The sequence below is a fragment of the Clarias gariepinus genome, chromosome 3, assembly GCF_024256425.1.
Source record: "Clarias gariepinus isolate MV-2021 ecotype Netherlands chromosome 3, CGAR_prim_01v2, whole genome shotgun sequence".
Lineage (NCBI taxonomy): Eukaryota > Metazoa > Chordata > Actinopteri > Siluriformes > Clariidae > Clarias > Clarias gariepinus.
In genome coordinates, this window is record NC_071102.1 from 27,758,033 (window position 1) to 27,784,560 (window position 26,528).

Below are 26,528 nucleotides of genomic sequence, written 5' to 3' on the forward strand. Positions count from 1 at the left end.
GAGATACATTGAAAAGATTGTTGTGTGGGAATGAATCCTGCCTGTTTAGCTGGTTGTGCATTGATGGTGCTATAATATAGGAATTTCTTAAACTTGAAATGGAATCACTATCAATATGGGGCGAAAACAACAGTAAACATTCACGAGTTCAATATTTCTTTTTCTTTTTTTTCCTTTTATATTTCAACTGCCATTTCCCATAGAAAACTAATTCAATTCGAGCCCTCATGCCATATATTAGACTTGAATCACTTTATAATAAATGGTAATACTGCTGATTCCACATGATTTGCCTATACATCTATACATAACATAGCAACAGACTAACAGTGCAGATCAAATCTGTACTTCTACTGAATTTATCACATTACTCCGTATTTTCTGAAAAGTTGCAAATATACATTGTTTAAAGCTGATGAATTATAATTCTTTTTGTCTATCACACATACGGACTCCATTGTACTTTGTATTTCACTGGAAAATTAAGAACTATTTCAAGTTTTGTAAGGTATTTTATATTTCTTAGATTTTCCATGTTGTGACCTAATAAGAAAAGCAGACTTTTTTCTTTTTTTACATTTATATTATACTTTGTGGCTCTGTGTAATCTTTAACAAATTCATTATTTTAATATTTACTGATTTGTTTGTGTTGCTTATTTTTCTTTCTAGCAGCATTGTGATCATACATCGTAACCAGAAGTAGTTTTTGTTCACTGATGTCATTTTTGTCGGTAGGTGTCAGGATGTTTGTTCTGAAAGCTGGTGTGTGAATTTCTGATCTGCAGTGTTTTTCAGAAACTGTGGTTGGCACTTAGCAGGTCCTGAAAAGGTACTCATAACAGATGTGGTTTATAACACATGCATAGAAGCAATGAAATGTTTCGGATTTTTTTTTTTTTTTTTTACAATTTGTTTTTTCTGTTTTGAAATCATTATTAGTATTAGTCATCATCAGATTTTATTTTTGAGAACCCATAGTGTTTGGCAGCTTTCCAAGAGACCTAATATTACAAATGATCATCATCAGCATCAACACCTACAACATCAACAACAACAACTACAGCAGATCATTATATGTACCTAATGTAAACCAATATTATAAACCATAAAACATTACTCTCAGTGGATTAATACCTTATCATTGGACATTTAGTTTACTTTTACCATTGAATCAGAATAAAAAAAAAACTGAATTCTATTTCTTTGCTGCTTCAGTGTAAAACTTGATATATGAAAATATATCCAAGTTTACTATGAACCAAATTAAAGTGAGAAAATCATTACTGATTGTAGCACTGCACCTTTTTCCCCCTCACTTTTTATTCCCCTGAACCCCTTTAGTTTTTTGCTGAAATTATTTATGGGTAAAATTTTGTATTTGTTTGTTTGTTTGCTGCTAATTTTTCACAGCTTGTCTCACACACATGATAAAAGAAAAAGATCCACCTAAATTTGATGCCATTGATAAATAAAGCTGCTTGTTTTGTGCGTTGCATGTGTAACTGCCTGATATAGTTTTTTTGTTATATTTTTTCCTTTAAATAAATGTTTAAAAAGATGTTGGCTAATCTTGTTCATGAAATTTTCAAGATCTGCACCACAGTCGGCTGTTAGCGTAATAGCAAAATAGTTTCATAAGACGAGTAAACAATTTATAGAAATTTATAGATTCTAATAGTGACTATTGAAGCAACAATCACAAAACTATATTTTAATTAATTACAGTAATTCATTCTGCTTGGTGAGAAAAAAAATTAATAAACAAAATAAATCAGAATAACTTGCATATTGTTGCTTGGTAGTTTTGTGCTCCTCTGCGCCCTCTGGTGGATAGAGGATTTGTTCCTCTAAACGATAGTGAAAAAAAATAATAAAATAAAATAAATATATATATATATATATATATATATATATATATATATATAATGAATGAATGAATTAATTAATTAATTAATATATATATATATATATTATATATATATATATATATATATATATATATATATATATATATATATATAGTAATAGCAATAGTAATTGCTTTAACCAGGAACATTGGACATGAGTTAGAAATACAGCCTGAACAGGATACCAGTCCACACACACACACACACACACACACACACATTCGCGATTAGTGGCCAATCCACCTGGTATGTGGGAGGAGAACATGCAGAAAAATTCCAGATAGACCCTTGGGCTCTGGAGCTATGCAACATCTGTCTGTCTGTCTGTCTATCTATCTATCTATCTATCTATCTATCTATCTATCTATCTATCTATTTAACTGTTGATGTAAAAAATGTGAATAATCTCTGTAACGTTTATCATTTTAGAGCACCTCCCCTGCAGAAAGAGGAAGAGAGGTACAGTCTCTTTGCCACTGGTAGAAAAAATCTCTGTGGTGTTCTGTGTTGCACTTTGTCTTGGTTTTGCAGCTGTGGCTGAGCATGATATTGAAAAGCTTCTGCAGCATCCTCATTTAAGTTCATTTCTCCAGCAGGTCTGTGAGCACACCCAAAATGGACCTTTCTGGTCAGTTTGATTATCTAAGATGGCTTAACCAGTACACAGTGTAAGGCTAGAAGCCTTAAAGCATTGACAGCAATGCACTGCAGATGTTAAACCAACAGTATGACAGCCTATGGAGTTAATTATGTGCCAAAATTTAACAAACAAACACAATCTGCTTTGCAAATCTCACAAATGCACCCTCCGTATTTTCTCACAAATGCACCCTCCGTATTTTCTCACAAATGCAATGGAGCAACTTCCTGTTCCAAAACAGCAGATGGCGCTATCGGTCAATTTACTCTATTCTCCCAAGACCTCAAACAACGTGTTTACATGGTTTACCCTTATGTCCCAGAGGAATATGAGTGGGGAACAGTTTTGAGGTGTCTATTATATATTCAGACAGCCAGAGATATTAACAATCCACTATCTTTAGGATAGAGCTCTGTAGGGGAATACAGTTATATCAAACCACAGTTGCATTTTAATAAACTATTGAATTATTAACTATAATTAGTGATCATATCTACATTTAAATAATCTGTGTCTGTAGTACAATCATACATTGTAGACAGCTGTTGCAGCGCGAGGTGTAGATACAGTAAGATGCAAGAATCATTGTATTAGACAGCATGAAATTTATGAAACTTTTTACAATCTGGTTTGTAATAGAATTCTGTCTGTAATTCAGTATGAATTATAATTTTAATATTATATTAATTATAATATTTCCCCCCTTATAACTTTGTTAAAGATTATTTAAGTGTAGATATCACTAATTATAAAAGATTTTGATGCATCATGTCGCATACGTCTGGTATGGATATAAAAAGCCAATGGCAGTTTTTTCAGCCTTCAATAGTTCATTAAAATGCAACTGTGGTTTGATATAACTGTATTCCCCTACAGAGCTCTATCCTAAAGATAGTGGATTGTTAATATCTCTGGCTGTCTGAATATATAATGGACACCTCAAAACTGTTCCCCACTCATATTCCTCTGGGACATAAGGGTAAACCATGTAAACACGTTGTTTGAGGTCTTGGGAGAATAGAGTAAATTGACCGATAGCGCCATCTGCTGTTTTGGAACAGGAAGTTGCTCCATTGCATTTGTGAGAAAATACGAAGGGTGCATTTGTGAGAAAATACGGAGGGTGCATTTGTGAGAAAATCGATTTTTTTCCTTTGACCACAAAGCAGATTGTGTTTGTTTGTTAAATTTTGGCAGATAATTAACTCCATAGGGAGACAGCCTCTTCAGACGGTAGAGTCTACTCTAAGCTTTCTAAAGATTACTGTTCATGCAAAATTGTTAAAAACTTCCTCCGAAAGCAACTTCTCCCAACTATCCCAGGACACTTTGGTGATAAACAATGCCTTTTCCAGCTTGATAAAGAACCCTACTATAACACAAAAATGATAATTAAGTGGTTCAGGTAACAAAACATCAAAATTATGGGTCCATGGCCAGGAAACTCCCTTCCAGAACTTGTTGTCAATCCACAAAAGGTGGGTGGCCAAACAAAAAGCTGACAAACTCCAAGCATTGATAATGCAAGAATGGGCTGCCATCAGTCAGGATGTAGCCCAGAATGACAGCATGCTAGGGTGAATTGCAGAGGTCTTGAAAAACAAGGGTCAACCCTGCAAATATTTTCTTTTTGCATAAAATGAATGTAATTGTCAATAGAGGCCTTTGACACTTATGAAATGCTTGTAATTATACTTAAATACACCATAGTGACATCTGACAAAAAGATCTAAAAACATTGAATAAAGATCAAACAAAGATCTGATATTTGTGTCATTCTTAAAACCACGTCTGTATTCTGCATCACGTTGCTGTAATACCCCGAGCGACCGATAGGTGGTGGTAGTTTCCAGTGTCACAGACGCGATGCGGCTGCAGCAGGCATGTAAACAAAGAATGTAACTTGTCTGTGTGTGCGGCAAATCTCTGAAAATGGGAAAGCGGGACAACCGAGTGGTAAGTTAAACCGCAATGTGGTAATTTGTGTATTAAAAAAAACTGTAAATGCAGCGAATCAAACTTCTACCCTTAGCTCAGCTCTGAGGGAAAAGCTCGCGCGAGGCCTAGTTAGCTTAGCATAGCAAGTAGGCTGTTTATTTACTCATTTGGTCCATGTGATTGTGGATTATTATGCTATCTTTACAAAGTTTAAGTGCTTTGAAAAAGGTTGTGTATGTTTAATACGTTGAATTGGACGACTTCCGGTTAGCCACGTTAGCTTCTATGAAGTGCTCAGCTAGCTGGCTAATGTGTATTGTGATCAGGCTGTAACTGCAGTAACGGTGTGGGTGAAGCTTCTTATCTATAACAGGGTTGCACAGCGCACAGATGCTTAAAAACCGAACTTCTAACTGATCTAAATGACGTTTAAGTCTTCTGCATGTCTGCTGAGAAACTTACGCCAGTTGATATGATCAATAGTTCTGTTTTCACTTCAAAATTAATCCACAAACTTGACTAGATAGACATTTGTCTGAGATCCAGGGTGATACTGTATGTACAGTACTGTGGAAAAGACTTGAGCCACCCCTCATTTCTTTATACTAAATTATGATGTAGAATAATTTAAAGAAATTGTAAAAAATGTTTTCCTGCTACAGACTGCGAAGTTGTTTATAAATTATTGTAGCAACCTCATTTCCCCTCTTCTCTTTTCCAACCATTCAGCATCACCCACTCACTCATTCTCTATACAGGATCTCAGAGGGCCTGTAGCCTTTCCCAGGAGACTTAGGCCGCGGGGTACACCCTGGACGGGTTTAAAGAACGAACGCTGTGGGAGGAAACCCACCAAGCACGGGGAGAACATGATAACTCCATGCACACAGACCCTAGGCTTTTATTTTTCTTGGGACCCATGGTACTAATTCTTGCACAAAATGCAAAAAAAAAACTAAAAATTGGTAAACTCTCAGGTGGCACAGTGTGTTAGTGGTTAGCACTGTGGCCTTGCACCTTTAGGTTCCGTGTTCGATTGGGTTCGGGTATATGTGCATGAAGTTAGCATGTTGACGATCTCAAATTGCCGCATAAAATGTGAATGGTTATGTGAGTGTGCTTGTGCCCTGCAATGGATTGGCACCATGTCCAGGGTTTACCCCGCCTTGTGCCCTATGTTTCTTTGAATAGGCTTTAGGACCCTTGCAACCCTGTAAATAGGATAAAGTCTTAAAAACGATGAGTGAGTTAGTGGTAAACTCGCTTTGCTTGGCTTTCCACTGACGCAAACAAGTTGTGGAAGGCTCCCGGGCATACACGCCTCTTATCTGGTTTTTGGATCGGGTTGTTCGTTTGTGTGCCGAAAATCTTTCATATGCCAGTGCAAATTTCTTGCAAAATTTCAATTCCTAAGGTAAAAATTAATCGCTAGCCTGATTGTCTGTAATTTTTTGTGCATGTGCAAAAGTAAAGCTAAGTAGGGTCAAGAACTATTCCTCGAACCTTTTGAAGTTTAGAATGAAACCTTTACAGACCTACATAAAGCCAGATTGAAGACCTAAGCATAACATGATTTTTTAAGATGATTATTATTTATAGTTCTGTTGTTTACGGATATTTATCATACTGTATATATCTGACATGGAGAACATTTTGTGGTACAGCCTTTTCTGGTGTTCAGGCCATTCTGTAATTGTGTAAATGTGTTAACAAGTAAGAATCTAAAAGGCAACAGTGTATAAATGTAAAACCAGCTCCATGGAATTTAATTTGATTGTTTTGTTGATGTGCAATTAATGTTATTATTTTTTTCTAACAGCCGTACATGAACCCCATAGCTGCTGCTAGAGCAAGAGGACCTACGCCCCTCAGCGGCCCTACAATACAGGATTATCTCAGCAGACCTCGACCAACATGGTATAAAATATGAACGTGTTGAAAATTAAACATGATAATAAAATACTTGGTGTGTCTGGTGAGCTGAAAGCAGGCATTTCTGTTTAAGGAGGGTGCTGCCATTATAATTATATATATTATATATAATTATAATAATATAAATATAATAATTATATATATATTATATTTTTTTCAATTATGTATATTTTAAAGCACCATAATATTTAAACTTAATTAAAATCTTAATAAACTTTACATTTAAAAATCTTTGTTTTGGACATTTTTTAAGTTTAAATACCATAAAGGTGAGATAGCGTTCCTTCTTAACTTAGTGCAATTGAAAGTCATATTAAAACATATTCTTTTTACTTACATTATTTTTAAAGAAACTATGGCTCATAGTTTCCTTTTCTAAGTTGATATTTGCTATAATTGTGGATGAATTAAAACTTGTCCAGTTTTCTAATGCACTGGCCAAAATCTCCTCTAATTGCATTGGTGTTGTTCACAAGTTATATGTGCACTTTGGAAATCCTTTAGTGTAACAGTACACATTACAGCATTATGTTTTCATAAGACTCAACTTGGCACTAATGCTCTCCTGATATTTCTTCACCCCACTGTAGGGAGGAGGTGAAAGAGCAGCTGGAGAAGAAAAAGAAAGGCTCAAGAGCTTTGGCTGACTTTGAGGATAAAATGAACGAGGTAAACTTCTGTAGTGATTGAAGAAGATTCATGCTTCCCTTCTAGCTTCTGCTGGCTGTTAAAACTGCTTCCTTACCTGATGGACTTGTGTTTAAACTTGTAATGAACTTCCAGAGATGGAAGAAGGAACTGGAAAAGCACAGAGAAAAAATCCTGGGAGGAGGTGAGAAGAAAGAAAAGGAAAAAGATAAAGACAAGAAAGAGGTTGGCTTTTATTGAAAAATGATTAAACTTGAAATAATGTCAGATGATAATGTACTATATGATGATATTTTATGTTTTTTCTTTTTTTTGCAGAAAAAGAAAAAGGAAAAGAAGAAATCCAGTAGGGTGAGAAAAGCTTTCCATTTTACACTTTTCCTGCATTGTGTCCCAAGATCTGCATCGCAAATAATTCAGGAGACTGAAAGAGAGATTTATTTATCTTTTGTTACACTTTCCTCCCCCGTTTCCAGTTCTGTTATTCTTGATATCTAATGAGTTCTGCTTTTGTGTGTGGTCAAGCATTCTTCGTCTTCTTCCTCCTCCTCATCGAGTTCTGATTCCTCCAGCAGCTCGTCATTCGAGTCTGAAGATGAGGTACAGCATGTTTAACTGTACTGTGCTTTTATATTCAGCTACTCTGCTGTTATTTATAGAGAGATCTGTTCTGATTTTTAAACCAATGTTAGGATGAAAAGAAAAGCGTGAAGAAGAAACGGAAAAGAAAGAGATCCTCAGCGCGGAAAGCAACAGATGAATCTGATGTAGAATCGGAAACAGACAGCAAGGTAATATTTCAATCATTACTCTTGCTGAAGAGAGTTACAGAGTGTTCCTTCTTGTCTGTTGGGGGGAAAACACTAGTTATTATAAAATTTGATAAAAAGGTTGACACACTAATGAAAAACTTTGTTCTGATTTATAGGATAAAGTTCTATCAGGTAGTTCATGTTCAAGAGGTGACGTGAAGTTACAAGCTTGTTACAACATGCACTGTTGAATTCTCCAGTCTGATCAGTCAGAACTTGTTGTTGAGTTTTCTAAACAGTATTGTTGTACGATTTGTTAAAAAATTATTATAAATTTATAATTTGATTCGTTGTGATGGCAATTTAAACTGCAATGTTTAAATGTTAAATGTACTATTTTGTATTCAAATGTATTTATTTAGGCTAACACCAAAAAGTCGGACAAATTTTACGTTAATTTTTTATATTAAAATTTATATACATATGAATTATACAGTATCATACTCTTAAAACCGCAGTATGGACCTGAGAAATTATTTTATTGCAAAATTCTTACTATACACAGACAACCACACACATTTTATATATACAGTCATGGCCAAAAGTTTTGAGAATTACATAATTATTGGAAATTGGAAACGTTGCTGTTTTTATAAGTTGTTAAATTTTTATAATAGCAATTAGCATATACTCCAGATGTTCTGAAGAGTGATCAGATGAATGGCATCGTCGTTCTTTGCCATGAAAATTAACTTAATCCCAGGAAAACCTTTCCACTGCATTTCATTGCTGTCATTAAAGTGAACTCATTTCAGTAATCGTCTTGTTAACTCAGGTGAGAATGTTGACAGCAGTAAAGCATCCTGAGACCATTCATGTGTGGGGTTCATCCAAGGAAGTGGGCTCACTAACAATTTTGCCCCCAAACACAGCCATGAATAAAGAATGGTACCAAAACACCCTCCAACAGCAACTTCTTCCAACAACAGTTTGGTAAAAAAACAATGCATTTTCCAGCACAATGAAGCACCGTGCCATAAGGCAAAAGTGATAACTAAGTGGCTCGAGGACCAAAACGTTGAAATTTTGGGTCCATAGCCTGGAAACTCCCCAGATCTTGGTCAATCCTCAAGAGGTGGGTGGACAAACAAAAACCCACTAATTCTGACAAACTCCAAGAAGTGATTATGAAAGAATGGGTTGCTATCAGTCAGGATTTTGCCCATCTCATGATGTGTCAATACATTTAGTATTAAAATATTCATACAAAATTTCTTTTTTTTTGGCTGACTGTGTGTGTGTGTAATATATATATATATATATATATATATATATATATATATTACATTATATATGTGTGTTTGTGTTTAAAATGCAGCGTTTTCTGATAAAATTATTTCCAGGCCTATTTTATCTATTTTATGAGATGAATTGTGCAGTTTAGGTTTAGGTAGTCATTTAGCTGCAGGACGATTCACACTTGTATATCTTTCTAAAAACTTGTTTTTGACATGGTGAAGTCCCCCCCCCCTTTCAAAATTCCAAATGTATTTTCCATTTTTAGATAACTTTGCTGTTGTGTGATTTTTGTTTTATTGACTTCGAGAAGGGAAAAAGTAAGGCTGATGAGGGAAAGAGTCTTCATACAATTAAACACAGTTCCAATCGGATCAAACACAAAATCTCTCTTTCTTTTATAAATAGAAAAATATAAGCATTGGCAAAATGAATTAATACAATATGCAATTGTATATTAGAGTTATAGAGTAATAAACTTTTGGGTAGCACATTAAATAGAGAAAAGTAGGGAAAATAATCTGGATTTACCCTGATGAGAGTAAAAGTGTAGTCAGTTACTGGTTTCATAGTATACCAGATTGTAAACTGGCATTTATTTGTTATATATTTATTTATTTGTTTGTTATATTTCAGGAATCCTTCAAAAAGAAAAAGAAAAGAATCCGGGAGGAGGGAGATAAAGATAAGGTAACAAAAACACGTTTTGCTGTTGTCTATTCCATTTGCATATATATATATTTTTTTGTATCCTAAGACTCTTACCATTTTTAATTCAAAGGAGGAAAAGGACAAAAAAGATGATTCAGAGTTAGATGAAGATGTGAGTACCTTCAAGTCAGTTTGATTCTGGTTTCTGTCTAAATTTTGTTTGTTGTACATTAAGAGTCCACAAACACAGACTGATAAAAGTTTCCTTCATAAACAGGGTGAATCCAGGAAGAGAAAACGGAGTAGTGAAGAGAAGGAAAAGAGCACAGTAAGTTTTATTGTTCTGTATTAAATTTTTATAAATTGTTTTTGTACACACAATGTCTAAATGACTAAAAGTGATTTTTTTTTAACCATGCAATTTCACCAGGTGTTTAAGTGATCTCCATTCATGATTTTCCTTTTTTTTTTTTGTTTTTTTTTGATAATATTCCATAACCCAGTTCCAGTCATTTAAAATCTTAATTTTCTTTGCTTGATGCAGCCCAATATTTTGACTCTTCATAAATTTTAACATTTTTGGCAGGACATTGTATAATCCAAATAATTTATATGGTTCATTATTAAGTCAAAATTCCAATATTATCAAATTGCTGTGTTGTGAAATAAAATAAAAGACTTTGAGGCGTGCTTAATTTGGGAAAAACAAACCATGTATGTTGATATTAATACACAATTATCATTAAGTCATGTTTATTTTATTTGTTCTTGTTTTAGAATAACCAAATAACCACCACATTAACAAATGTTCATCCAATTAATAAAAAAAAATTACATTGATTCATATGACACCAAAAAACGTTATGAACCATTTTGCAATTGTTTATTGAATATTTACCTTGGAAAGCAAAGTTCAGTCAACATTTAGGAAAATTCTGTAATTCAGTTTTTTTTGTGGAAAGTCTTTTAGTCATGTATGACTCACATTATACACACGAGTATTACACATACATTACCACTTAAAAGTTTAGGATCACTTGCAAATTTCTTTGTTTTTGTTTAGTGATTTATTTTCTACATTCTACAACAATACTGCGGATTTCAAAACTATAAAATAACACATATGGAATTAGGTAATTACATAACAACAACAGTTAGTTGTTATTTTAAGACACAGAGGTCAGCCTTTCTGTAATAGTTCTTGCAAGAACAGTATTGTCAAGTGCATTTGCAAAATCAAACTTTTGAGCGGTAGTGTAGACTGATGCTTTATTAACAGTAATTGTATAATTTTTGCTTATGATTTGTTTACTTTTCCTACCACAGGACAAATTAAAGAAAAAGAAGAAGAGGAAACATAAAAAACACAGCAAGAAGAAAAAGAAGAAGAGCTCAGGATCGGATGTAGAGAAGAGTTCAGGAGTGTGGCATCCTGATTGAACTGAATAAGACTGGAGCCCTGCCTCTGTGACTGGAAAACCTGACTGTCTACCAGTGGGACCGTGATAGCTGCTCGTGTTTGCAGCAGTGTGTCTTCCTGCTTGTGCAGGGTGATTGTGTATGTGTGTGTGGATGGATGAATGGATGGATGGATGGATTATGTGTTGAGTGTTTTAGAGGGGCTATGAGAGCTTGAATTCACTATTTTTTTTTTTTGGTTGTTTTAATTTTTGCTTTTAAGCAGAAGATTGTGTCCCCCAATAAAACGCTGTTATAACATTTGGATATCTCTTGTGATGCGATACTGCAGCTAATATGAGCACAACAGGATTTTAAAGGAGCAGTTTGGACTTTTTTTTTTTTATATAATTATTTGCCCAGAAGATGACTTGTAATTACAGTGAAACTGACATGAATTCTGCACATTATAAGATGTAGAGCTGAGCAGCTGTGGTGGAAAAAAAAAACAGTAAAATGTTCTTTTTTGTTTTTTCTAAAGTAAGCGCTAAAATTTTATCATTATTATTTCCAGTTTTCATAATTGCATACTGCGCTTTTGAAGGTGAGCTATTGAACAGGCAGACATGAGTACAGAGCATTTGTTTGCATTACATTATAACAGAGGTTGGGGTGATATTTGTTGTAAATTGACATTTACCCACACAAAAAGCAGAGAAATATGAGTTTTAACATAAATATTCAGACCTCTTCAACTTTTTAAAATTTATTTTAAAGGATTGTAGAATAGATTCATTTTAATGTCTTTTTCCTTAGATCCAGTTATTTTCTTACTTAAAAGCTTATCTGTTTTTATATATTTTTTTATTAATTGTATTGCTCTGACAACAGGTACTTCTTCCCTAACAAAGTTGGAAACGGGATTCACTGGAACTTAAATTTGAGAATCCAAGCAGTAGGATGAAGTAACAGTTGATATTTCAGGGATTTTTACAAATGTTTCAATTCTGTACAATAATATGTATATACTTACAGCTTATTGTACAACATTTATTACAATTGTAAATTTATATAGGATATATTACATAGTCATTTCAGGGGGAGAACACTGACCAAAAAAACAATGTGGTGGTAGGGTCATCTGTGAAAATGATTCCTCATGCTTCCAGAACCACTTCCACAATCTGGGTCCTGGAATATGCCCTTTGCTCTCAGGGAAGAAAAACTCTATAGATGTGATAACCTGGTCTTTTAGTACAATTGGGGTGATCAGCTGACTTCGTTTTATTGCCACATAATATTGTTGAGCCTAGATCTGACCAACTCAAGCAAACCCAGATCATAAGACTGCCTACAGAGGCTTTTAAAGTGGCTTGTACAGTGGCCGCTGTGCATGCTGGGTGTTTCGCTTCCCTTCTTATCCTGATGCACCCATTACTCTGGAATAGGGTCAATCTGAACTCATCAGACCACATGACCTTTTTTCAATGCTTCAAATTTTAATCTGCAAATTGAAAAAACAAACCAATTCTGATTAGTCTCACTAACAAGTGGTTTTCTTATTGTGAGGGCTGTTTATTCCCAATCCTATAAATTCTCATCACATTGTGTGAATGTGAAAATGCTGTTCCTTTTCCTATTAAAATACCTCTGGTTTTACCTGTTTTTTTTTTTTAAACTAATCTACAAGGAAGGCAAATCAGGTTTTCACTAATAAGTGGCAAAACTCCATCCCCCCCATCCCATCCTACTGTACCTCACAGGTTTCCTGCTGAGTCATGCTGTCCTGTAGATATTATATTTAGATTTTTCTGCTTTCACACCCAATTCAGCTGATCAACTTATTACTTGCATTTAGTGAAGTGAGAGTGTTAAGTACGAAAAGACACTCTTGTGCAGGAGGGAGCACTACAGCACTAGGGATGGGAGCCTGGTTTTTTTATTTTCATTAACAGTTTAGACAAACAGTTCTGCACTTTGGAGAGAGACCTCTTGTGGTCAAACTGGGAGCTGCATGTACCAACTGTTTGAATATACAGGATCTGAAGAAGTGTCTAGGGAGTAACTTGAATCAGCAGAAGTTCAGAGTTTTCATAGGAAACAGGGCATTTTGCTCACAAGACTGAATTTTTTCATAACTCTAATATTTGAATAAAGTTATAATACAAGCTGATTATGTTTCGAGTCTGATGTTAGCATGGTACCATGAAATGAAACCAGTTTGCAGTTTGTTTTGCAATCATGCAAATTCAGATTTTTGTTATTAGTAGTCGATAGCTGACATTCTCTCTTTTTTTTAGTATTCCACTTCTCGTCTGGGACGAGGCATCACAACGTCACACGTGTACAGACGCACATAAACTATTTTGGGTTGCACATGTTTCTATGTTAACTCTGCAGGACCATTCCTGCCTTATGTCCTTGAGCTCTCTCTGGGTGCAGGTGAAATTTTTGCATATCCTTGTGCAAATTCTGTGTGTGTCTGTGTGTACAGTAAGAGAGAGAGAGAGCAAGAGATTACTAGATGTATTCACTAGTCTCTACCCGTTGGCTATATGACAGTATTAAATTCCACTTCTCCTTAAACGAGTGTATTTTGAAGAAATACAAGCGTTCATCTTGCTGTGATCTGATCCACCGTGCCTGAGCCATGAGTATCAGCGGGGGGACTGTTTTGTCATATCTGGTCCTGGAGGAGGTGGCGGCCTTTTCTAAGCCTTTGCCAGGTGTACGCTCTCCTCCTGCTGTCCCAGGGGAGGAGGGGCCTGCCGCTCCTCTCATTTCCCTGGCAAATGCTGTCACCAGTTCCCCCTTCTAGTCACAAGTCATACAGCTCTCTGGAACACAAGCAGCGAGCAGACATGGGATCTGTGGCAGCCGTCATGAATCTGCTCCTATGTGCAGTGCTGCTCGTCTCAGGTAAGATGATGATGATGATGATGATGATATCTTAGGCCTTCAGCAAAAAAAAGCATCACGTCTTTAATTTGTTAAAAGTCACACATACACATGCTGTAAGAGGAGGGAATCTTCTGTAGTGGTGATTTCATAGTAAAACAATGAAAAAAATTTTTTTTATTAATTTGTTTATTTTTTTTAACCATGGATCATGGTTAAAAAATAGATATGTCAGAAACGGTTTTAAAGAATAGCTTCTGAGGATTTTAATTACACTTAGATGCTTTTTATTCCTGTGTGACTTTCTAAAGCGGATAGTTGTGTATATCTCAATAGACATCCATATATTTTCAGACAAGAACCTCGAGTGAACCTCAAGTTCCCTTATCTTCTGAGCTATCACATGTTGCACACAACTAAAACATCACAAGGCCAGACTCAGGCGATGTTTTTTTTTTTTTTTTTTTTTTTTTTTTTTAAATATGCAATTATTATTATTATTATTATTTATTTTATTTTTTTTGCTTAAAATGACATTTAGTTTCACTTTAATAGTCTCCAGTGCCACCATGTATAGAATAGTCATATGTAACTCATTCAAAAGCTTTTTAGTTATTAGCGGGGAAAAGAAAAGAAAAGAGAAAGAAAAAAAAACACGTTTGGACGCTTAGTGTCTTGGAAATCTCTTAGTCACCACAACAATCTGTGGTTTGTTTGTAGACAACAGGAGCAGAAAGAGCCAAGCACGTTTTATGCTATTCAGCACAGCATGCAGTAAACAGTGGCACACTTCTAGCCTGCAGTCCACTTCCCTCCCTCCATTACTCTGTCGAGCTTGACATGTGTCATAGGGGTGTCCTTATTTATTATTTAGGACACAACATGAGCCACACAGGAGGCTATTGTAACGCACAACATGGCAGAGCAAAGTGTGCGTGTGTGTGTGTGTGTGTGCATGCTCCACTGCTCCACTCATAGTCCCTTCCTTGGCAACATATACAGATCAGCAGCTGTCAGTTAATATTAGGTAACTGATCTCTACCTCTCTACATTTCACACTACCGTCCCTGTGTACTAATCTTCCAGGCCAACTTATATATATTTTTTCTATCGTCTATATTTCCTATGATGTAGTATAAGCGAGCTTACATGCTAATGTGATTGTTTTTAATTCTTGTTTTCAATATGCGTGGCACCGAGACCAAGCCTAATGTCTGTTGCTTTACTATAGTGACATCTAAGAGTGATCTAATACCCAGCAGTTCCTTCACACGGCTTTTTGTGTTTGCACAAAGACCAGTTTCGACAATTTAAAAGGGATCTTATGTTTGGCTACAATCATCCAGTATAGCCTGTCAATATTTGCTCTTGCCAGTTACAGGACAGATCGGTCTGAATCAGAGGTGATTAAATTGCAGCATGTGGACAAACATCATACAGCAGAGTCTGGTTTTAGGGTCTTGCGTTTTCCACGAAGTTAACCGAAGTTTGCATTTTCACATTTTACAGTGTGCCACAAATGATGGCAAAACTGAAAAACAAACGAAAAAGGCAGACCGAACCAACCGTACAAACTGTTCCACCTGTAGTGTCCGAATGGGCAGCATGCAAATTCAGGGTTTAAAGCAAAAGATCACCGACTACAAGAGATTTTAAATGAGTTTCGGTGTGTGCATGGTTTAGTTTGTTCCGACTGTAGGAAACTGGTTAATAATGCACCAAAGAAAAATATTTTGGTTCCAGTCTGGGTGTGGCACATCATCCATATGTAAAAACATGCTTACGAGCAAAATTAACAAGTATTGTTAAAGTGGAACGTGTAAAAAGTAATTATTTTTTTAACCAAGCTAAAATTTGAAATTGATCTATAATTTATTATAAGAAATTCAAACAACTTAGTTTGTGTTTGCAACAAATTTATAAAGGATAAGTTTGCTGTGCATTAAGCTTTTTTTTTTTACTTACATTTTTTTAATTATAATTTGAATACAATTTCACATAATGATACACGTTTGTTAAATTAGTTCGTCATGTTCTTTTATGTAAAACTACTTTGCAGTTCATGTATATAAAAATCAGTTCCCACATATTAGCTACTACTGTGATTTGGTGTTAAATTTCAATAAACTAAAAAGTAGAGATTGAATATTCGGAAAGCCAAGCGGTATTTGAATCATTATCTTTATAATCATTTAAAGCTTAATGATAATGTATAATGATATTAGATTTATAAAGGATACATGTTGTTTTTCCTGGTGCAAGTATTCATTTACACTTTTGGGTGTGGTCGCTGTCAGCGTGTTAATCCTGGCTGGGGTTTCACACTCCACTTTGTTTTGTTTTTTTGTCTCAAAGGCACGAACACGGAGCTCATTTTGGTGCCTTCCATCGTGAACGGGACCAAGGGCCAGCCACTCTATGTAGCAGTGGAGAATAATTTCACTGAAGAAAGAGTTCAGTTCCAGGGCACCTGGTTTCAGATCAGCCCCGAACACAATCATCTGGTCACCTTCGATAACAACAGAGTGATCCACAGCATGCTCCTGAAGGACACAGTGGAGCGCATCACTCCGCCCAACATCTCTCTGCACTTTACGTGCTTGGATGAAGCAGATGAGGGAGACTATCAGCTAAAGATCAATATTATTCACACTGGTCAAAATAAATCAGAGACTGTTACCAAGACTGTGAAGATTACAGTGAACGGTAAGGACGTTTATTTTTTTCTCTGATATGGCCTGGTTATGCCATTTTACTCAGAGTTTAACCAACAGCTCATGTTCTATGTATAATGGAACGAGTTTTTGATTTTTCTTTTTCTTTTTTTTTTTCAAAACAGAGAGTTCCGTTTTACAGAAATGCACTATTACAAATTATTATTAAAAGTATTACAAATAGATTTGATGAGGAATCACAAATATTCAAAATTGAATAAAAGAGTACAGCCATGTACAAAGAATATGCATGAATGTATCAGGATAAAGTAAGAGTAGAAGTAAAAGTAAAAGAGAAGGTAAGATTTGGACCCCGGCTACCCATATCCCTGGCACCCAAGAGCAGACACACAAAAAAGAAAAAGCAGACCAGGCATGCTCTGTAGACACACAAACACAGAGACAATCAATCAACAGTGGGGAAAAATAATACATAAATATTAATAATCAAATTAATTCATATAATCAAGAATTTTACAATGGATGATGACAATTAAGAATCAGTGGTCACCATAGTGGATTTAACAGATTCTACAGCTTCTGCAGGGTCAGTGACCCCATGGACACGAGCAGGTACCCTGAGCTAATAATTAGCATCTGGAAGGATTTCCATCACATCATGAATAGCTTTTTAGTAGTTGTCAGGCCTGCTAGTACAAGACGTTAGACTAAGGACATTAGTTTAAACTGGTGATATTCAGTGTTGACAGATTATTTAATATCATGATCCATATACAGTAAGTACTGGCATCGACACTGATGCCAAATCTGACAGCATGAATGCAACATCGGCCCAGAACCGTGCAACTGGTGGGCCACCCCATGTCCCATGCAAGACAGCTCCAGGTCCAGGAGACCAGGAGCATTTGCCTGACCTTAGATAAGTTCTGTGGATAAAAATGAAATGAATGATCTTATGATCAGGGATAAACAAGAACTCTTTCTTGTTTGAATTTACAGATTAAATCAACTTGGTAGATTGAATGAGTTTCTAAGATCAAGAAAAAAAAGCATAAAGCAGTGTCATTGTAAATTTCTAAAGTAATGTACACCACTGTTGTGCAAAAAAAAATGACGGGGATATTAGCCTCCCTCCTGTCAATAATCATTTGTTGCTTCATAAAGAGGAAGATCTTCCAAACTCCATGGTTGTACCATACTTCCTTCTTTCTCTCCTTACATGGCATGATCCCCATACACCAGTATCTTAGCATGACATACAGTAGAAAGAAATATGGTATGACCATGTAGTTTGGAAGATGTTTTTCTAGGTTTCTGATATCATATACATTTTGATTTGACTAAATCCCATGTCCGAATGACAGAACCTGGAAAAAAGGACAACTTCCAAACTCCATGGTCATACCATCCTTCCTTCTATGTCATGCAAAGATACTGGGGTATGGGGATCACGCCATGTAAGGAGAGGATGAAGGACAAAAGACCCCAAATAGTACTTGAAATTTGGTACTGCCAGATCTCCATCCTCCCTACTTCTCTTTGAGGTGGAGAATTTTAACTGTGGTTGTTTAACATAAGGGATTCATGCCTGAAGAAAGATGAGGAGAGAGGGGCACGCTAAACATCTTTGTTTCTGACAAGTTGTATGTTGAAATGCGGTTCAAAGAAGAGAAGATCTTGCTGAGTTATTTAATGGTAGGGGATCAGATTTTGGACCAATTGATTCTAAATTAGAAGAAAGAACCAAATTGGGTTTTAAATCAGATTTCCATGACAGTTGATATACCATCAGCAAACAGGGCTATCTTTTGTTCAGTATTGTGTAAGGAGATGGGCCTTATATTAGTGGACTGACAGATCATATGCTACAACAAAAAAAAATTCTGCAATTTATTGGTTGAAAAAAAAAAAAGGAAAAACTAAATGAAGGACAGAGTGAACAGTTTGTTAGTTCTAGTTTGTTGGTCTTGTTAGTTAGTAAATATGCCAACATGTAAAAAGTTTTATGACATTTCACTGTTACATGATAAAATGGTAAAACCTGACCTATTTTGGGTGTGTGTATAATTAAGTCAAACAAGCGGATCTTTTGATTTTCTCTTTTCAGAACTACAGGAAACACAAACAACCTCCGAATCACTAGATATAAATCTAATATAATCTGTCTTAGTATTATTATTTTTTATACTACTAACAATTATTTTAACCTAGATGGTAAGCTAGGTAACTAGTTAGCCAATACTAGCTGGGACTTTTTGTGTACTGTGTACTTTTTTCATATTAGTGCATATTATTGGTAGTGCATTATGTTCTCTGACTAATACCTTTGGTGTTAGGACTACAGTAGAAGTAGTTGCAATTTAAATTATAGTGATTTGTCCTAAACATACTATGTGTGTTTTTGACACTGAGCTTGGAATGAATGTGCTTGAGGTGCCATCTTTTAAAGACTATTAGAAAATCTGTTGATTACAATACTTAATACTCAATTTCATTTTATTGTATTTGTACAGCGCTTTTAACAATTGTCATTGTTGCAAAGCAGCTTTACACAATCGAAAGAATTATTTAAGTTTGTATGGAATGTGAATGTGTATGAATCAAAATGGTCAGATGGTCCCTGGTGAGCAAGCCGAGGGAACCCATCCTCATTTGGGTGAAACAGAAAGCAGGAATTGATCTGCATTAAATGTAATATTCATTCTGCTTCCTCTATCTTAGGCTTCTGAATTTTTTTTTCTGGTTCAGGATAATTAGCTCCGCCTTAGCTGTCTTAGCTGGAACAGACAGACCTGCTCAGCTCCTTTTCTGGGAAATATAGGGAGTTTTTTTTGTGTGTGTGTGTGTGTGTGTGGGGAAGAAGGACAAATACTGTGGGTTTACCGAGAAAGATTTATGAGAAACTGCTTTACCATAATTATGTGAATATATAGAAATAACAAAACACATAAAAGTGTATAACTAGTTCAAGTTAAGTACCCTTGCTTATTTACTTACACATTTTGTTTCTTTGTGGGACATTAAATTTGTTATTTGGATTTTTTTTTTTTTTTTAGCTATTTAATTATTTAGATTGTTGTTCTGGAAAAACTTAATAGAAAAAAGTTTGTTATTATGCTAGAAAAAAAACGTTCAAGGTTTAGCTTTATTTAGTTCTAATCTCTTATTTTCCATGTATTAGCTTTTGGTTCATTTCTGTTAGTAAGTCACTAAAATAAATCTGTGAGAATTTTAGAGAACAACCTTTGAGAAATTCTCTGAAAAATCCTTTTTTTAAAATGAAAGTCCACCGTGTAACACATTAAATATTGTTTATAGTTAAAGTGTTTGGTGTCATTTCTGGTTCAGGGCCACTATATCAGTTGATGCTGTATTTTCATTATTGCTGTTTCTAGAAACACCAGTGCAGGATCTTCCTGTTTCACACAACTAGTTAGCGATTTACAACATGGCAACAAGGCACTTTGGTGTTCATGCCAGTGTTAGCTTAAAAGTTTCAATCTTGGAACTTTATCAGTTTGAGCATCCAAAGTAGCCTTTCCCTATAAGTTACCTTGGGCTTCTAAAGCCTTGATTCTAACGTTGCTCCTATTAGACTGAGATTATTATTTTCTTCTATTCTCCAGTTCCTCTTTCCATCCCTGTGGTTGAGAAAAGCTACAACGGCACACTTTTGGAAGACCAGGACAACATCACTCTGACCTGCCTAGTGGAGAACGGGACTAAGCCCGAGTATAAGTGGTTTAAAAACAACCGGACGGTCAAGGCAAGCGAGCGTCATGTGTTCTTGCAAAATAACAGGGTCCTGTTCATTAGCCCAGTAAAGAAGGAGGATATCGGTGCATACAACTGCTCCGTCAGCAACCCCATCAGTCATTTCCAGGGTAAACCCATGGATCTCAGTGTGTACTGTGAGTGTTACACTTCTCTCTGTTCCCTCACAGCATTTCCGGTCGCATCTTATTTTAAATTTATGCCCATTACACCTATTTCTTTTATATATTCTCTTTGGTCACGTTTTTCAATAAATCATTTTGGGTTGTGTCCAGTCAGTTCCTCTTTTTGCATAACAGCCAGCTAATGTTTACACTGCAATGACATATTGCCTGGTGAGATTATACTGTATCTGTATAAACCATTAGTAATGCTAGATATTAGTCATAACATTATTTAGTTTCTTGCTAAATATCAGATTAAAGTCCTCATTGGTGTAGGGTGATGTTATGAAATCCTTATGCTGAATAAGGAATAAAACATGATTGTGGCATTTTTAGATAAACATAATCATTTTACTCGTGGTGTAATTAGATAAATTTAATGTTGTAGAACATCAACAAGTTTCAAACGTAAGTAATGTGTATTATAGGTGTTATAAACAGCTATAAACAGTCATTCTCTCACCATTCTTCTTTTCTCTCTCTCTCTCTCTCTCTCTCTCTCATCTTTCCTCGTAAAGCAATGACCTTGAAGACTTTTTAGTGTCACTTTTTAAAAAATTTTTTATTGTACAGGTTCCTGTGAATGACCTGGTACTATAAAAACTATAGTGTGTTGGACTGGGAACATTAATATCAACTAGTGATCTGCCTTGCAGCAGTGGAACTAATGTCAGAGCTGCTGTTGTGGAAAATCAATTAACACCTTCAGACGAATCAGAAGGTGTTAACTGACGTTATTATTTTGGACACAAAAACATATTTCATGTATTATATTAAGTGCTATTTTGAAGTATAATTATAGCACCAGAGTAGTGTTGTCCATGTTATCATTATTTCCTTTTTTTTTTTTAAATCAGTCAAATTTAGCAGTGGATATTTATGGAATCCTATTTTTATAAAGTGTTATAAATAATAAGACTTTGTAAAATTCATGAACCAATGCAGGGTTCAGGTATCTGATTTTAGCTGCTTTAGCATAAGTGATAAATGGAACAAGATGTTTTGCAGACATTTCACATTAATTAACAAAATTACGATTATGCAATTAAAGTACTAATTTCCAATTTGCTGTATTATAAGAGGAATAAAACTATTTAGGCTATGATGTTATTAAAAAGTGATAAAAAATGTGGCATTACAGAACTACATATCATTGATATCTTTTATTTCATGCATACTCATAACTCAAGTGTGTACATTAGTTCTGATGTCTTAATACAAAAGTTCATAGTTCATTAATCTCCTACAGTAAATCCTGTCAGTTGATCTGATCTTAATGTAAGCTGTTAATGATAGTTTTCCTCTGTCAGATGGCCCCTACAACCTGGAAGTGAACTGTGAGCAGGGTCTAAAGACTGGCACGGTGTTCACTGTAAATAAGGGTGAGATGGTGTTTTTCGACTGCCTGGCCGACTCGAACCCTCCCAACACCTGTGTGTGGATTTCCAGAGACGACAACGGCACAGAAGTGCTCATGACCGGCCCTCGTTTCGAGGTGGCGTCTCACACTCTGGGCCACGCCACGAACTTCTTGTGCAGGGCTTTTAACAACGTAACCAATAAACAGGATGAGACTCAATTCACGCTTGTGGTGGCTAATCTCGGAAAAGGTAACGGTTGGATGATATTTATCTGGATATTTATTATGATGTTCAGTTTGACTTTGTCAGGAGAGATATTATTTCCCAGCCATGGCTAAATATGTGTAATGATTATAAAGATTTGGCAGGGGGACTCTGATAAGCATGATGAATGCCTAACAAAGGCCACCGTTTTTTCAGTTGCTAGGCACATACTGTATTACAACACCTTATGAGAAATATGTGTCGCATGAAAAGCAAATAGATGCTAACAGCTGTTCCAAGAACCTGCTGTTGTTTTAAAAAAGCAAGAAGCATGTTTATTCTGAGATTCAGTTTGACTAACATATTGCAAGTATTTGTGCATATTTGTCCAGGGCAAAACAGAAATTGGATCATTGGAAACTATCTTATATTTGATCTCATATTTTTCTTTATAAATTAAAAATTGTATTGTTCAGACACAAACAAACCACACTGATAATAATGAGTTTTTGCATTGTCTATCTATATATTGGTTTAAAAATAGACATATAAATAAAGTAAAATAAAAAAAAGAGAAATCTGTTTTCAGGTAAAGAAAATCTTGTTCAGGAGGAAACTGCCCTGTCCACTTTAACCGTCATCGCAGTCTTTTCATTAATCATTATTGTCTGCATGGTGATTGTGCTCTTCAAGAAGTCCTGCCATCCAAAAAAAGGTACTTCTGACCTCCGCAGATAGTGCTTTGTGTTGTATGTGTGTGTGTGTGTGTGTGTTGTGTTTTCTAGTGTTTGCGAGCTGAGTGCACATACTGAGTGCAGGTCTGTCATTAGTTGTTTATAGAAAGTCTCACTCAGCCAAGCTGTTCTGGGATTTGAGTTTAAGCAAATGACAATTTATTCCGTAATTTGACTGCAGCTAGGAGCACGCTGAGGTGTGCAGGCTTTATCCAAATCAGCTCGAGTTCATGAGAAGAGGAAGTCCTGAATTTTAATCATTATTGTTTTTCAACTTCCTTTCATGGCTATGATATCATATCCAATTATATATTTTCTCTCTCCTGTAGTGTTCATGAAAGTCTACAGCAGGTAAGATAACTCGGGCTTGATTAAATATTTACAGAGAGATATATTTACTTTATTACTCCATGCTTAAATGATGTCTGTTTTGGTTCCTCCTTCTTTAGGCCTATCCCAGAACAGAAAAGTCTACATCGTTCAGGTAAGCACCCTACATAATTTACTCACTAATGCAACAAGTGTGTGTGTGTGTGTGTGTGTGTGTTGGTAAGCGGTGCTGTGTACATAACTACTGGTCACACAGACGTATTACAACCACTTTTATCGGGTTCAAAAGTGCTACCGGTAATTACAGGGTACAGGCTGTAGTCAGTGTAAGCCATAAACGTTTCAAGCTTCATGATGACATCAGTTTCGATGTCTGTACAGTTTCAAAGACCTTCGTACTGGTTTCCGTACTAAGGCAACACTGGTGCATGGGCTTCACTGAGGAAGTAGTAAATTTGTTTTTCAGACAAAGCGAAAGCAGTAAATAGACATGTAAATAAGGAGCGCAAGCACACATAGTATGTACTAAGAGGACTAAGATGCAATACTGCTGGGGGAAAAAAAAAAAAAAAAAAAAAAATATATATATATATATATATATAGTAATAATTGCTATTTTATTAATAATAAAATAACAATTGTACTAACAATTTAAATTAAAGCAAGCTTTTATAAAACATTACTTATTCATTTAATAAAATGTATTATTATTTAAAATATTATAAATACCAAAGAAAAGCTATATACATTATTATTATTATTATTATTATTATTATTATTATTATTATTATTTATTCATTTTTATTGAAGTAAACGAAGTGCATTCACTTTGTTAAATACAAATATTTTTAGAAATTGCAAATAATAATGATAATAATAATAATAATAATACATTTTAAGTAATTATAAAATATAATAATAGCAATAATAATATTAATTATTATTATTAGTAGTAGCAACAGTTGTATTTGAACATAAGCTTAATATGGTAACAAACTAATAGAATATAGATAAAATATATATATATATATATATATATATATATATATATATATATATATATATATATATATATATATATAAATTAACAAACAATCGAGCAAACAAATAACTCTTGATTTGATGCACAATATTTTTTTTTCCATTTTTTTGAATAAACATTTTTTTTGTGTGTATTAAAGTAATGATTGTGGATTGTAATCTGAATAAATTCTAGTCCAAAATATTTTTCAAGTTTAGTGACTGTTGTCTGATTCCTTACATTTAATGACTTCATACATTTAATGCATAATTAAATTGTTATACTTATTATTTTCTTCTTACAGGCCATGAGGATGCCACTGAAGATTTTGGTATCTATGAGTTTGTTTCCATACCTGGAAAAATGGAGTCCAGACAGGTTAGTCATCTGTTCTGATCTTTTGATCTTTTGTCTTTTGTTATTTCTCAATTTTTGTACTGACCTGAGTTTCAACAAGCCAATTACAGTAGATCAAATCCCTAATGTGACATCTTATAAGAAGAAATGCTATCTCAGCGTCTTGCTCAGCTCTGCTGTTCTATGGGGCGTGGCTCAGCAGTAGCTCATTTACATGATGCTTGAACAGAGCATTTAGAAGAGTGAAACAGAGCTATGAAGTATTAAAAAATTGCACTATCTGAGAGGTATTTCAGCCGGAGAATTAATACACATTGGAGGAACTCTGAGACCTCTTTAAACCTTTGGAAAAGGAAACTGTAGAATATGTGACCTTTAAATACAAATACATTATTCAGAGTTAACCGATAATGTGTTCCAAAGAGATGCAAATGCATTTATGAATAGAAACTGCACTATTTTTTTAAAAGTAAACTTGCAGTAAAGGTTAACAGTAAATTTGGTTTAAAGTTTACAGATACAGATACAGATACAGAGACAGACACTGCTAAAGATTGTGTGCTACACCCCACGTTGGTTTTCTGTAATATTCACTTTATGTTCTCCAGGCATCCTGCAGATCTCTGACACGGCTCGATTCAGCCAGAGATTTGCATACCATCTATGATGTCATCAAGCACGTCCCTGAAGCTTCAACCCTGAGTCTGCTGAAGTGAGCAACAATGGAAACAAGCAGGATTTAGGAAAGAAGTGTTTTTTGCAAAAACATTTTTTTTAACAACAAAAAAAAAAAAGCACTGGCGATGCTGGTCAATGCCATCTTTCTTTATTTCTTCTTAGCGTCACTTGAATATCATTTTACTCTTTAAACATTTTATAAGACCCGTAACGAATGGGAATCATAATTTTTTAAAGGTGATTTTCGTTATTTATTTACAACATATTTCACCAGGGTCTACAGTTTTGTACATAGCTTTTCTTGGTTTTGTTACCGTTACTTTCTTGTCACTGACGTTCAGCTTTAGTTGTATTACAGGATATCTAAAAAGCTTTACAATTTATGATGTGATTTCGGTATCTGTTCATACGTTACCGTCTTAATTGATACCTAAGAGTATTTATATATTTATATACGGCAATATCAAATGCAGACTAGCCACTGCTCCATCTGTCATGCATGTAAATGTGTGAAAGTTTCTTAATCTAATACTGTATTTTTTTTTGCACATGACATACATTGTCATAGAATTCAAATATGCTCTGTATATTAGATTGCAGATGCAATTTGTTGCAAATATTCACAGCGTTTAAGAAAAAAAAAGCTCTTTATTTTGACAATAAAGATTTATACCAGTTGCATGTTGATTTATTCCATAGTGCTGATGAAGGCTCAATTCCGATTGGTTGGTTAGAATCTATTAAATATTTTTCTATACCAGCTGGTTTTATATGGCAAGAAAATAAATAAATAAATAAATAAATAAATAAATAAATAAACTTTGTAATTAGGAACAGCTATAATATAAGTGATAACCAAAATGTATTTACATGTTTCAGGCCCTAACCCATTAACCATAACTTTAAAGGGAATGCAATTTGTTTACTTTAATAAAAATAAATAAATAAACTAATAATAATAATAAAAAAATGCTGAGCTACATACACTTTGAACCATGGTATTGTCTGCCATGTTTCGTTACTTATTTATTGTACCATGAATAGTTTGTCCTCAGGCCCTGTCCACTTTGTCACGAGTCCAAACAAAAGAGACGACAGAAGGTTTAGAACACGATTCCAGCTGGGATCTTCCCTTCAGCCGTGGCATTTATTAAAAATAAGTAAATAA

The 26,528-nt window shown here is 34.8% G+C and overlaps 2 protein-coding genes across 2 annotated transcripts; both read left to right on the top strand.

Moving 5' to 3' along the window:
* The first annotated feature begins 4,390 nt into the window (after window positions 1-4,390).
* On the top strand, window positions 4,391-11,491 carry fam133b (family with sequence similarity 133 member B). Its single transcript, XM_053491284.1, has 11 exons — window positions 4,391-4,505; window positions 6,307-6,404; window positions 7,010-7,088; window positions 7,203-7,292; window positions 7,386-7,418; window positions 7,593-7,667; window positions 7,760-7,858; window positions 9,752-9,805; window positions 9,897-9,938; window positions 10,044-10,094; window positions 11,093-11,491. The coding sequence occupies exons 1-11, from the start codon at window positions 4,482-4,484 to the stop codon at window positions 11,204-11,206; spliced, it is 759 nt and encodes a 252-aa protein (XP_053347259.1). The 5' UTR covers window positions 4,391-4,481; the 3' UTR covers window positions 11,207-11,491.
* Window positions 11,492-13,956: 2,465 nt separating this feature from the next.
* Window positions 13,957-26,030, top strand: hepacam2 (HEPACAM family member 2). The gene is made up of 9 exons (XM_053492787.1): window positions 13,957-14,083; window positions 16,418-16,768; window positions 20,364-20,648; window positions 21,986-22,285; window positions 22,830-22,955; window positions 23,304-23,325; window positions 23,424-23,458; window positions 24,630-24,703; window positions 25,291-26,030. Exons 1-9 carry the CDS (start codon window positions 13,957-13,959, stop codon window positions 25,396-25,398), a joined length of 1,428 nt encoding a protein of 475 aa, XP_053348762.1. The 3' UTR covers window positions 25,399-26,030.
* Window positions 26,031-26,528: the final 498 nt, after the last annotated feature.